General features: G+C 42.2%; 1 protein-coding gene across 1 annotated transcript; it reads left to right on the top strand.

Annotated features, from left to right (window-relative positions):
- Positions 1–4,221: 4,221 nt before the first annotated feature.
- On the top strand, positions 4,222–5,098 carry LOC109211492 (L10-interacting MYB domain-containing protein-like). Its single transcript, XM_019375031.1, has 2 exons — positions 4,222–4,566; positions 4,670–5,098. The coding sequence occupies exons 1-2, from the start codon at positions 4,222–4,224 to the stop codon at positions 5,096–5,098; spliced, it is 774 nt and encodes a 257-aa protein (XP_019230576.1).
- Positions 5,099–13,673: the final 8,575 nt, after the last annotated feature.

Here is a 13,673-nt window from a genome sequence, read left to right as displayed (position 1 = left end):
AATTGATGCACAACACTCCAAAACTAGCCAATAGTTATGCAAATCCATTAATATACGATAAACTACTCATATTAATCCAATTTATAACAATTCCTACCCCCGATTGGAAAGTTGACAAAAATGCCCTCGGGCACGTGCCCGGATTTCCAAAATTTTTCGAAGAATAAGTTTACCATAGCCTCACGAACTAAATATATAATTTTCTCTAATTCCATACCCAAAATCGTGGTCGAAATCCAAGAATACTAATTTTCTAGGTTTTCCCTCAACCCTCAATTTCACCAATTTACATGCTAAAATCCATACAAAATCAATATATTTAACTCAAGATAGGTGGGGTTAGCTCCTTGTCGTTGATGACGAAAAACCCCACTTGAAGCTCTCAAAATCGCCCATACCAAGAGAAAAATGAGAGAAAAATGGCCAAATCCCGACTTTAAAACAACCCCACTGCCTCCAGCACTTTTTTGCATCTACGGAAAAATGACCGCATCTGCGGAAAAATGACCGCATCTGCGGAAAAATGACCGCATCTGCGGTTCCTTCACTTCCAGCCCAAAACCGAATCTGCGGCTCCCTTGGCCGCATCTGCGGCTCCGCACCTGCGGCCCAATTCTTGCAGGTGCGGTTATGACAGCAACCAGCAAGTTCAGCCTTTCCAAAATTCCATTTTCGATCCGTTAACCACCCGGAATCCACCCGAGGCTCCCGGGACCCCAATTAATCATGCCAACCAGTCCCAAAACACATTACGGACTTGCTTGAGGCCTCAAATCATATCAAACAACGCTAAAACCACGGATCGACCTCCAATCCAAGCTTTATGAACTTTAGAATTTCAACTTCTACTTTCGATGTTTAAACCTATCAAATCACGCCCGATTGACCTCAAATTTCGCAGACAAGTCATATTCGACATTACAGACCTACTCCAACTTTCGGAATCGGATTCTGACCCCGATATCAAAAAGTCCACTTCCGGTCAAACTTCTCAAAAACCTTCAGATTTCTATCTTTAGCCAAATGACTCCAAAATGACCTACGGACCTCCGAATTCACTTCCGATCGCGCTCCCAACTCCAGAATCACCATATGGAGCTATTCACAGACTCGGAATCCCAAACGGACATCGATAACACTGAAATTCACTCCAAGCCAAACTTATGAAATTTCTTCCAAAATGCTAACTTCCACTATAGGCGCCAAAACGCTCCCGGGTCATCCAAAACCCGACACGGGCATACGCCCAAGTCCGAAATCATCATACAAACCTGCCGGAACCTTCGAATCCTGATTCCGAGGTCATTTACTCAAAAATCCAATCTTAGCTAATTCTTTTAACTTAAAGCTTCCGAAATGAGAATTCTCTTTCCAAGTCAACTCCGAACTTTCCAAAAATTCAATTCCGACCACACGTACAAGTCATAATACCTGAAATGAAGCTGTTCATGGCCTCAAACTGCTGAACGATGCACTAGATATCAAAACAACCGGTCGGTTCATTACAGAATTTGAGGTTTATTTCATAGATGTTGATGTTATTTTGATGATTTGATCGCACGAGCAAGTCTATATGANGCATGTTTGGTTTGGAGCCCCGAGGGCTCGGGTTAGTTTTGAATAGGCCACAGAGTGCATTTAGACTTGGAAAATAACTGTTGCAGGTTCAGAGAAGTTGCAGGTCTCTGAACCAGGCTTTGCGGTCCGCGGTGGGGTTATCGCGACCGCGGTGGGCTCTTCGCGACCGCGGTGGGATTGATGCGGTCCGCGGTGAGCAAGGCCAGGTCTTCGCGGCCGCGCTCGATATTTCGCGGTCCGCGGTGGAGCTCCAGGGTCGCGGTCCTTTTCATGCGGTCCGCGGTGAGGGTCTGAGAGGAGTATATAAACGGGACTTTTCAGCCATTTTTCATTTTTCAAAAACCTAATACATAAGAGGCGATTTTTCAAACACTCTTTCTTCCCCATAACACAAGTAAGTGATTTTAAACTCATTTCTTTTACTCCTTAACTTCTTTTTACAAGATTTCATCCTAGAATCTAAGGTTTTCATGGCGGAATTGAGAATTTTGGGTAGAACTTAGGATTTTCAAATTTTGGAGATTTTGATTTTGATTTGAGGTCCAATTTCAAAACAAATTATATATTTGAGTTCGTGGGTGAATGGGTAATCGGGTTTTGGTTCGAACCTCAGGTGTTGACCATGTGGGCCCGGGGTCGATTTTTGACTTTTTGGAAAAAACTTTAGAAAACTGATTTTCATGCATTAGAATTGATTCATTTAGCATTTATTAATAATATTAATTAAATTATGGCTAGATACAAGCGAATTGGTGGTGGAAACAAGAGGTGAAGCGGTAGTTGAGGCTTGAATTGTGTTCGTGGCATTGAGGTAAGTGTTTGGTCTAACCTTAGCTTGAGGGATTAGGGGTTGTGTCTTAATTTGCTATGTGTTAATTGTTGAGTACGACTTATAGGCATGGTGACGAGTATCTATACGTCGGTGTCAAGCATGCCCGTGAGTCTTATACTATGATAAATGTGACTCCATTTCGCATTGTTCATGCTTTATATGATGATTTCTATTGTTGAACAAGGCTTGTGAAAGTATTATTGGTAATTGAACATTGTAGAGCGTTGGCTCAAGTTGTGAATTGAGTTGTGGAAGTATTATTGGTACTTGAACATTGTAGAGCGTTTGCTCAAGTGGTTAATTGAGTTGTGGAAGTATTATTGGTAATTGAAAATTGTAGAGCGTTGGCTCAAGTTGTGAATTGAGTTGTGAAGTAATATTGGAAAAGAGAAAAGGGTTATGAAATTATCTCCCTTGCCGGGATGTTATTGCTTTTGATATTATCTCCCTTGCCGGGATGTTATTGCTTTTGATTATTGTTTTCCTTGCCGGGATATTGTTGTTATGCTATTGTTCCCTTGTCGGGATTTCATTGTGAATTTTATTGATTCCCTTGCCGTTATTGCTTTGTGATTGTTGTTTGGGTAAGGAAGAGTGTTAAAGCACGAAGGGTGATGCCGTGCATGATATTTGTGAGAGACTGTTAATGCACGAAGGGTGATGCCGTGCCGATATTGTGAGGTTAAAGCACGAAGGGTGATGCCATACCGCACGATGTACAATGCCGTGCCATGATATGAGTGATAATGCACGAAGGATAATTCCGTGCCATGATTGTGTGAGGTAAAAGCACGAAGGGTGATGCGGTGCCGGTTATATTGATTCTTATGGTGAGGACGAGAGTAAAAGCACGAAGGGTGATGCCGTGCACTTGTCTTTGATTTTCCGATTCTTGCTGATAACTGAGTTATGGTGTTCTTTACGGTTATTTATTGGTTTTCTGTTGCTACTTGATTTCCCCGCAGTATGTTTTCCCCCTCCTATCTTTACCTGTATAATTCTGCCTTTATTTTTCCGATGTATATGATTTAACTGCACAGGTTTATTTGGTAGTTTGGTCCTAGCCTCGTCACTACTTCGCCGAGGTTAGGCTAGGCACTTACCAGCACATGGGGTCGGTTGTGTTGATACTGCACTCTGCACTGTGTGCAGATCCCGGTGCCGCAGCTTTTGGACCACAGTGAGGTTGCTGCTTCCAAATCGTCAGGCGACCCGAGGTAGTCCTGCAGGCGTCCGCAGGCCTTGGCGTCTCCTTCTATCATTTTCTTTCTGTTTTTACTTATTCCGAGATAGATTTGTGTAATTCTATTTAGACCTTATTTGTAGTATTCTTAGACAGTCTGTGAGATTGTGACACCAATCCTGGGTAGAGTTGTACTTAGACTTCCGCAGTTTGTATTAACCTAAATTATCAAATTTCATCTTCCGCACTGTTCTTTTGTTATTATTATTTCCACTTCTTTTATTATGTTGTTTTGGAATTGTTAAGGGATTTAAAAATGAAAATGGTTAAATAACTGGAATAACTGGCTTGCCTAGCTTTCACTAGTAGGCGCCATCACGACTCCCGAGGGTGGAAATTCCGGACCGTGACAGTACCAATTTATTATACTCAATATCTAGTATGTAATTTTATTTTTATTCTTTTTTAATGTGCTTGCATGTAACAATGATAACACTGATTTCTAATAATATGAGTGATTAATAGTTGAAATTTTTTCCCTTGATGCTCTTATTTTTTGTATCTTTCTTATTTATTTATTTAGTTCTCTATTTGTTTAATATTATTATTAACCACATGTTCTTAATGCATGAAAGAAAATGAGCAAGAAATAACATTGGATAACAACTCTGAGAAGGCTAAATGGGATGCAGAATCTACAGAACTATTTTTAAATATATGTGTGGAAGAAATTTTAGCAGGAAATCGTCCTGGAATTCACTTCAGTAGATTAGGATGGTCTAATCTGGTGCAAAAGTTTAATGACAAAATCGGAAGAAACTATGATAAAGTTAAGTTGAAGAACAAATGGGACAACCTCAAAGGTACATGGAAAGAATGGGATACTTTAGTTGGAAAAGAGACTGGTTTAGGATGGGATCCCAATAAAAAAATAATTCAAGCGAGTGTAGATTGGTGGGATAGGAAAATAAAGGTACTTGTAATTCTACTACGTAATTTTCACTTAACATAATTTTATTTATTTATTTATTTTGCTTTGGTATTTTAAATTCTCATGTTCTTCTTCACATTTGTAGGAAAATTCAAATGTAGAGAAATTTAGAGAGAAAGGTTTACAACATCGACAACTGATGGAATATTGTTTTAAGGATGTTGTTGCAATCGGTGAACATGCGTGGGCACCGTCATCTGGAGTGTTACCAGATGGTATACAAGGAAGTAGTTGGTTTCAACCAGAACAACCATTTGAGTTTGGAACTCCTGTAGACAATGAAGAGTTTATGAATATTGATGGCATAGAAAAGAATACGGAAAAAGGATTCGAACAAACTAATCCAGAAGAATCGAATGTGATTGAAAAAGTGCGTGGTAGTGAAAGTGGAGAGAGAAGAAAAAGAAAAGCATCAACTGCTATAAATGAAAAGGAGAAAAATAAATTCAATACCAGTCTAAGAATTACATCATCAATAGAGAAAATTGCTGAAGCAATACAATCACGCTCTTAAATGAATATGAGGTCAAAAGACCTTCACTTAGTATTAAGTATGTAATGGATGTTGTTCGTAATTTACCCGGTATGATTGTTGGTAGCNGATTTATGGTGGAAAGCAAGTGTGCTACTAGTCAAGCAACCAATGAGAGAAATATTTTTAGCACAAGAAGATCCAGAGTTACAATTGCAGTGGTTGGAAAAGATGTCTGAGCTTCAAAAAGAATAAATTTAATTATATTACCTATTATTATCTGCATTTTATTTTTTTCTAGTTATTGAAACTTTATATTTGCTTTAAAATGTTGTTCTAGTTATGCTTTATGGTTATTGGAATCTAAATTTGACTTTTATTCAATTTACTAATATTTATTTTGAAATATTGGAATTTTATGTTGTTGTACTTAGGTGATTTTTGTTTTTTTTTATAATAATTATATAGATTGTTATTCAAGTAATTTTATTTTATTCTTTTTTCTTACAGATATGTCATTCACTGTAAATAATGATGAGCATGTTGACGAAGTTCTTATAAATGAAGTAGATGGCGATGATGATGTACTTGATTTGGTAATTTTCAGTGTAGCTCTCGCATCAGAATATTATTTAAAATGTTGTCTAAAAACTCCATGCAGAACTTATCCTCATACCGAATTTTATTTCATCAAGGAGATGCTTGAAGGGCATGATAAGAGATGTTATGAGATGTTTAGGATGGAAAAATATATATTTCTTGACTTATGCAAAACACTAAATGAACAATATGATTTGAAAGCAACAAGAAAAATGACCATAGAGGAGATGGTTGCTATGTTTTTACTGGTGGTCGGACATGGTGTAGGGAATCGAATGATTCAAGAACGATTCCAACACTCTGGAGAGACTGTTAGCAGACATTTTCATCATGTTTTAATAGCATATTTGAAATTGGCTATGGATATTATTAAGCCAAAAGATCCAACCTTCGGAGCTATAGATGGCACACACGTACCTTGTATTGTTCGCTCTAAGGAACAAATCAAATACATTGGTAGAAAAGGCTTCACTTCACAAAACATAATGGTTGTATGTGATTGGGACATGTGCTTCACATTTGTATGGCCTGAGTGGGAAGGTACTGCACATGATGCTAAAATATTTGATCAGGCACTTAGAAGGCAAAACCTTAACTTTCCTCATCCTCTATCAGGTAAGCAACACTAATACTATGCCTTGTGTTAGTTTAATATGTAGATTTTATTTTTATTCATCTTAATTAACTCATTTTTACTTGGTGTAGGCAAATACTATTTTGTTGATTCAGGCTATCCAACAACGATGGGTTATTTAGGACCGTATAAGGGTGAGCGATATCATCTCCCGGATTTCAAGCGCAACTCTAGTTTTAGAAACCAAATGAAACATTCAATTTTTTTCACTCCAGTCTTCAATGTACAATTGAAAGAACATTTGGAGTCTGGAAAAATAGGTTTTCTATTTTACGCTCAATGCCATCTTTCAAGTTTGACACTCAGATTCATCTTGTTACAACTACCATGGCTATACATAATTTCATCCGACGACGATCTTCTACTGATAAGGAATTCAACTATTATGCTAATGAAGACATACCTGCAGAGATTGAGGAAGGGGATGGGCCTTCTGGTATTCCTTTAGAAATGAAAGACAAGTCTTCTACTATTATGGAGGCGTTGCGTGATAGAACTAGAGATGAAATTATTGAGAAATATTATCATGTGTAAGTGACTTTGCTTATTATTTCATGGTGTAAATAACAAGTAATTATACTAGATAATATTATTGCTTTGGTATAACTATATATGTTACAATGATTTAAATACTTAGTATGTATGTTTACTTTATGTTTATATTTTAATTAAATTAAATAAAAAATAATAACAGTCTCTTATAATAAATATTAAAATTTATTTTCCTTTTAAAATAATTATAAAAGTTTGGTACTATCCTTTTTGGTAATTTGACACTCAAAAGTACTTTTTATAAAGATTGGCCAAACACAATTTGTTTATCAAATATTGTAAAAAGTACTTCTTAAATGAATTGGCCAAACACAAATTATTATTTTTCAAAAGTACTTTTGAAAAAAGTACTTTTAGAAAAAAGTACTTTTCAAAATAAGCAGATTTTGGCAGCTTGGTGTGACGACCCGGCCGGTCGTCTTAAGAATTAACGCCCCGATCCCCTATTAACTGCTTCCCCTTATTTCATTTCTGCTAATTTGGTTTGCCGGGACGTTCGGTGTTGAGTTTCGGAGAGTTTTGGGACACTTAGTCCCTAAATGAGAGCTTAAGTGTTGAAAAGTGATCCGTAGTCGGAACAGTGTGAAGACGACCTCGGAATGGAAATCCGATGTTCCGTTAGCTCCGTTAGGTGATTTCGGGGTTGGGAGCGTGTTCGGAATGTATTTTGGAAGTCCGTAGCTCATTTAGGCTTGAAATGCCGAAATTTGAATTTTTGAAGTTTCCGGTCCGATAGTGAGTTTTTGATCCGAGGGTCGGATTGGAATTCCGGAAGTTGCAGTAGCTTCGTCATGTCATTTGGGATGCGTGTGCAAAATTTCAGGTCATTCGGACGTGTTTCGGTTAGGTTTTTGATCGAAAGTGTATTTTGATAAAATTCGAAGTTCTTAGGCTCAAATCCTTGTTTAATTCGAGTTCCGGCGTTGTTTTAGGTGGTTTAAGGATTGGTACAAGTTTGAATGAGGTATTAGGTGTTATTGATGCTTTTGATTGAGGTCCCGGGGGCCTCGGGATGATTTCGCGTGGTTAACAGAGAAAATTTTGAAGTGTTGCAGCAGCTGATTCTTCTCTTCTGGTATTTTCGCTTCTGCGGCTTGGGAACCACAGAAGCGGAGCCGCATAAGCAGCCATCCCATCACAGGAGCGGAATTTGGGCTCCCTCAGCTTTCCGCAGGTGCGGAAGATTAACCGCAGATGCGGTTACGCACCTGCGAGACTTCTATCGCAGATGCGGCCCTAGGTCATTTGCGAGAAACCGCAGAAGCGGTAAGTATTTCGCAGAAGCGGCCACCGCAGGTACAGTTTAAGACCATAGAAGTGGAACCCCTGGATTTTAGTTAATAGCCGCAGAAGCGGCATTTGTTCCGTATAAGCGGGACCGCAGATGCGGTCCCTTGTCCGCAGAAGCGGAAATGCCTGTGCAGATATAGAAATTTCGAGGGTTAGTTTTCATAAATTAGAAAAATCAAATTGACCTCGGGGAAGGGCGATTTTTAGAGGGTTTTGAAGAGAAGACTATTGGGTAACGTTTCTTTAATCCCTTCTAGTTATATTTCAGCATTTTGTAGTTAAATCCATCATTAAAATTCGAATTTGGGATCAAAATTTGGAAAAATTGGGTGAAACTTCATAGGCTAAACTATTGGGGTTTTTGAGTGGGTGTTTGACCTCCGATTTGAGAGATTTTTATATGGTTAGACTCGAGAGAGTATGAGGGTTCTGAAAATGTAAAAATTATTCGATTCCGAGGCGTTGGCCTGAAGGGAATTTTGGTCATTCCACCTAATTTCACGCCGTAGCTTTGAATTAAATAGCAAAACCAGTTGTTTGCGATGTTATTTACAATGTGTAATTGAATTGAATAGATTTGGGCCATTTGGAGTCAGATACTCGTGGCAAGGGCGTAATTTCTAGTTGATTTTGAGCCGGTTCGAGGTAAGTGGCCTGTCTAACCTTGTGTGGGGGAGCTTTCCCCTTAGGTTTTGTTATTTGATATTTGAGTGCCTGGTACGCAATGTGATGAGCGCGTACTTGAGCCAATTGTTGAAAATCCAGTTTTTACTTAAGATATTGAGACTGAGCCTTCCTTCATATTTGCCTTATTGTACTTGGAATTATAACTTGTGTTAGATTAGAAAAGCATGTTTAGTTGATCCAATTTGCCTAATTGTTTAAGTTGCCTTGACTGAACTACGTGAAGCATGCTAGGCTAGTACTACCTGTTGCTTGTCTTCGTACTTCCTTTCTTAGTATCTTCTGGCTGTGGTTGCGCATTTATATTGGGACTACGGATGTGGGATTTCGGTAGCTCCCCCCTTGTTTGTTTACTTTGGGACTGCGTGTTCGATTCCCGATAGATCCCCCTGCACATTTACTTTGGGACTGCGGGTTAGATTCCCGATAGATCCCCTTGTACATTTATTTTGGGACTGCGGGTTAGATTCCCGATAGATCCCCCTGCACATTGATAGCTGGACTACGGGATGGTATCCCGGGAGATCCTTCGGATATACACATATGATGGACTATGGGACGGTATCCCGGGAGATCCACTGGACAGTTGAGAAAAGGACTACAGGACGGTATCCTGGGAGATCCTCATTGTTACCATTGGTATTAAGTTGTACTTATTCTGTGGTTGTTCCGTTCTTTGTGTATTTGATATTGCCTTGTTTAACCTGTCTTATCTCACTGCTGTACTCGTTATTATTGTCAGTTTTTCATACTGTTAATTTATTATTATATTTTATCTCAGTAGGGCCCTGACCTTCCTCGTCACTACCCAACCGAGGATAGGCTTGGCACTTACTGAGTACCGCTGTGGTGTACTCATGCCCTTCCTGCGCATGTTTTTCATGTGCAGATCCAGGTACCTCCACTCAGGCGCACTATCCTTGAGGCGAGGAGAGCTACAGAGACTTTGAGGTATATCTGCAGCGTCCGCAGACCAAAGATTATCCTTCCTTATTCTATCTGTAGTGTTTAGATTCTACCATACTTTTGATGTAGACATTCCGGAGATTAGAGCATTTACAGTATTTCTATTAGCCTGTGGTTCCCGTGAGTTTCCGGGTTTTGGGATTGAGTTGTAGACTTCCGCATTTCTTTTGAGTTGTATAGGCCGGGCAGCCTTATATGCAGTTATTATTTTAATATTTTTAGCTTTATTTAACCATTTCGCAAGTTAGGTTGTTATTTCCGCATTGTTAGGCTTACCTAGTTGTAGGAACTAGGTGCCATCACGACATGTTCATGGAGGGTGAACTGGGGTCGTGACAAGTTGGTATCAGAGCATTAGGTTCATAGGAGTCACGGAACACAGGCCAGTTTATTAGAGTCTCGCTGATCGGTACGGAGACTTCTGTACTTATCTACGAGAGGCTATGTAACTGTTTAGGAAAAATCTTTGTTTCATTTGAATTCCTTGTCGTGCGATATTTTGACATCAATTCTAAACTTCTGACTTCTATTCTCTCACAGATGGTGAGGACACGTGCCACTCGAGATGATCAGGCACCCGCGCCCCCTACTGCAGCCGTCAGAGGCCGGGGCTGGGGGAGAGGTCGAGGACGCGCACGTGGTGCAGCCAGAGCACCTGCGCGAGTTGCCGTCGAGGTACCACCAGCAGATCTAGCCGGAGCCCAGGCACCTGGCACACCTACTACTGCCACTACTACTCCAGCGCTCCAGGAGACTTTAGCTCAGTTCATGAGTATGTACACCACCTTGGCTCAGGCAGGGTTGCTTCCCCTTGCTGCAGCCACATCCCAGGCCGGGGGAGGAGCACAGACTCTCGCTGTCCGCACTCCTGAGCAGCGAGTGCAGGTTGAGTAGGCTCCCGAGATTATTCGGCACCGCCTGCAGCGCCAGTTCAGCCCGAGGATGGGTCAGCTGCTTTAGAGGACGAGCAGCGGAGACTTGAGAGGTTCAAGAAATATGATCCCCCAGTGTTCAGTGGATTAGCATCAGACGATGCCTTGGGATTTCTAGAGGAGTGTCATCGTATTCTTCGCACTATGGGCATAGTAGAGTCCAGCGGGCTTTCTTTCACTGCTTTTCAGCTTCGGGGAGCCGCTTATGATTGGTGGCGCACTTATGAGATAGACAGTCCAGTCGAGGCTGCTTCACTGACTTGGACCCAGTTCTCGGATATGTTCATGAGAGAGTTTGTCCCCTAGAGTCTCAGGGATGCATGGCGCGCAGAGTTTGAGCATTTGCGCCAGGGTGCTATGACCGTTTCGGAGTATGCTATCCGTTATACTAGGTTGGCCAGGCATACACCGACTTTGGTTGCTACGATTCGGGAGAGAGTTCGCAGGTTCATTGAGGGTCTTATTCCACCCATCAGATCTAGCATGGCTCGAGAGTTGGAGACGGACATTCCCTATCAGCAGGTAGTGAGCATTGCTAGGATGATTGAGGGTATGCTCGCCAGGGAGCGAGGGGAGAGGGAGGCCAAGAGGTCTCGAGAGTCGGGTCACTACTCTGGTGCCCGTACCCCATCAGCAGGTCGTTATGGTAGAGGTTATGCGGGTCGCCCTGTTCATTCAGCTCTTCCAGCAGCTGGCAGTGCTCCAGCTCTGCCTACACCTCAGGAGCCTTACTATGCACCTCCAGTTTCTAGCGCGCCTCCTGCGCGGGGTGCTTCCAGAGGTCAGTCCAGCAGACCTGGCCCTAGTCAGTCACAGCCACCGCGTCCTCCCAGAGCTTGTTTCGAGTGTGGTGATATGCGCCACATGGTTAGGGACTGCCCCAGACTTGGTAGGGGTGCATCTTCACAGACTGCTCAGCCACAGCGTGCTCCTCAGAGTTCTCAGGCCATGATCACAGCTCCAGCTGCTACCCCACCTGCCCAGCCGGCTAGGGGCAGAGGTCGGGGAGATAGAGGTCGCCCTCGAGAGAGGGGCCGGGCCAGATATTATGCTATTCCTGCTCGTACTGAGGCTGTTGCCTCCGACTCCGTCATTACAGGTATTATACTGGTTTGTCACAGAGAGGCATCGGTTCTATTCGATCCGGGCTCTACTTATTCTTATGTGTCTTCTTACTTTGCTCCTCATTTGGGTGTGCCTCGGGATTCTTTGAGTGCCCCCGTTTATGTTTCTACTCCTGTGGGAGATTCTCTTGTTGTGGACCGCGTTTATCGGTCATGTTTGGTTACTATTCGTGGTTTTGAGACCAGAGCAGACTTATTGTTACTCGGTATGGTGGATTTTGACATTATTTTGGGCATGGACTAGTTGTCGCCCCATTTTGCTATTCTTGATTATCACGCCAAGACCGTGACGCTGGCTATGCCAGGTATTCCGTGTATTGAGTGGAGTGGTACTTTAGATCACACTCCCAGTAGAGTTATCTCTTTTCTTAAAGCTCAGCATATGGTTGAGAAGGGGTGTGCCGCGTATTTAGCTTATGTGAGAGATGTCAGTGTTGATACCCTTTCTGTTGACTCAGTTCCAGTGGTACGGGATTATCCCGATGTGTTTCCAGCTGATCTTCCGGGCATGCCGCCCGATAGAGACATCGATTTTGGCATTGATCTGTTGCCGGGCACCCAGCCCATTTCCATTCCTTCGTATCGTATGGCTCCTCCTGAGTTGAAGGAGTTGAAGGATCAATTACAGGAATTGCTTGGTAAGGGTTTTATTCGACCCAGTGTTTCACCGTGGGGTGCTCCTATTTTGTTCGTGAAGAAGAAGGATGGTTCTATGCGTATGTGTATTGATTATCGCCAGCTGAATAAGGTTACAGTGAAGAACCGTTATCCTTTGCCTCGCATTGATGATCTGTTTGACCAGCTTCAGGGCGCACAGGTGTTTTCTAAGATTGACTTGCGCTCAGGTTACCATCAGTTGAAGATTTGGGAGCCAGATATCCCGAAGACTGCCTTCAGGACTCGGTAGGGGTCATTAAGAGTTCCTTGTTATGTCATTTGGGCTAACCAATGCCCCAGCAGCTTTCATGCATCTGATGCACAGCGTGTTCAGGCCATATCTTGACTCATTCGTTATTGTTTTTATTGATGATATTCTGGTGTATTCCCGGAGTCGGGAAGATCATGAGCAGCACCTGAGGACCGTGCTTCAGACCTTGAGGGAGAAGAAGTTATATGAAAAGTTCTCAAAATGTGAGTTTTGGCCGAGTTCTGTGGCATTCTTAGGCCATGTGATTTCGAGTGAGGGTATTCGGGTGGATCTGAGGAAGATAGAGGCCGTGCAGAGTTGGCCCAGGCCGTCCTCAACTATAGAGATTCGCAGTTTCCTTGGCTTGGCGGGCTACTACCGTCGTTTCGTGGAGGGATTTTCATCGATTGCGGCCCCTATGACTAGATTGACCCAGAAGGGTGCCCCATTTCAGTGGACAGAGGAGTGTGACGCGAGCTTTCAGAAGCTCAAGACAGCTTTGACTACAGCCCCAATTTTGATGTTGCCTACCGGTTCGGGGTCTTATACTGTCTATTGTGACGCCTCGAGAGTTGGCCTTGGAGCGGTGTTGATGCAGGACGGTAGGGTGATTGCCTATGCGTCCAGACAGTTGAAGATACATGAAAAGAATTACCCTGTCCACGACCTTGAATTAGCTTCCATTGTTCATGCCTTGAAGATCTGGCGTCATTATTTGTATGGTGTTCCTTGTGAGATCTATACTGACCATCGAAGTTTGCAGCACTTACTCAAGCAAAAGGATCTTAATATGCGTCAGAGGAGGTGGTTAGAGCTGCTGAAGGATTATGACATCACTATCCTGTATCACCCGGGCAAGGCTAATGTAGTGGCGGATGCCTTGAGTCGCCGGGCAGAGAGTTTGGGGAGTTTGGCATATTTACCAGCT

This window comes from Nicotiana attenuata, unplaced genomic scaffold (genome assembly GCF_001879085.1).
Source record: "Nicotiana attenuata strain UT unplaced genomic scaffold, NIATTr2, whole genome shotgun sequence".
Lineage (NCBI taxonomy): Eukaryota > Viridiplantae > Streptophyta > Magnoliopsida > Solanales > Solanaceae > Nicotiana > Nicotiana attenuata.
This window is presented reverse-complemented; position numbering and strand designations above follow the sequence as displayed.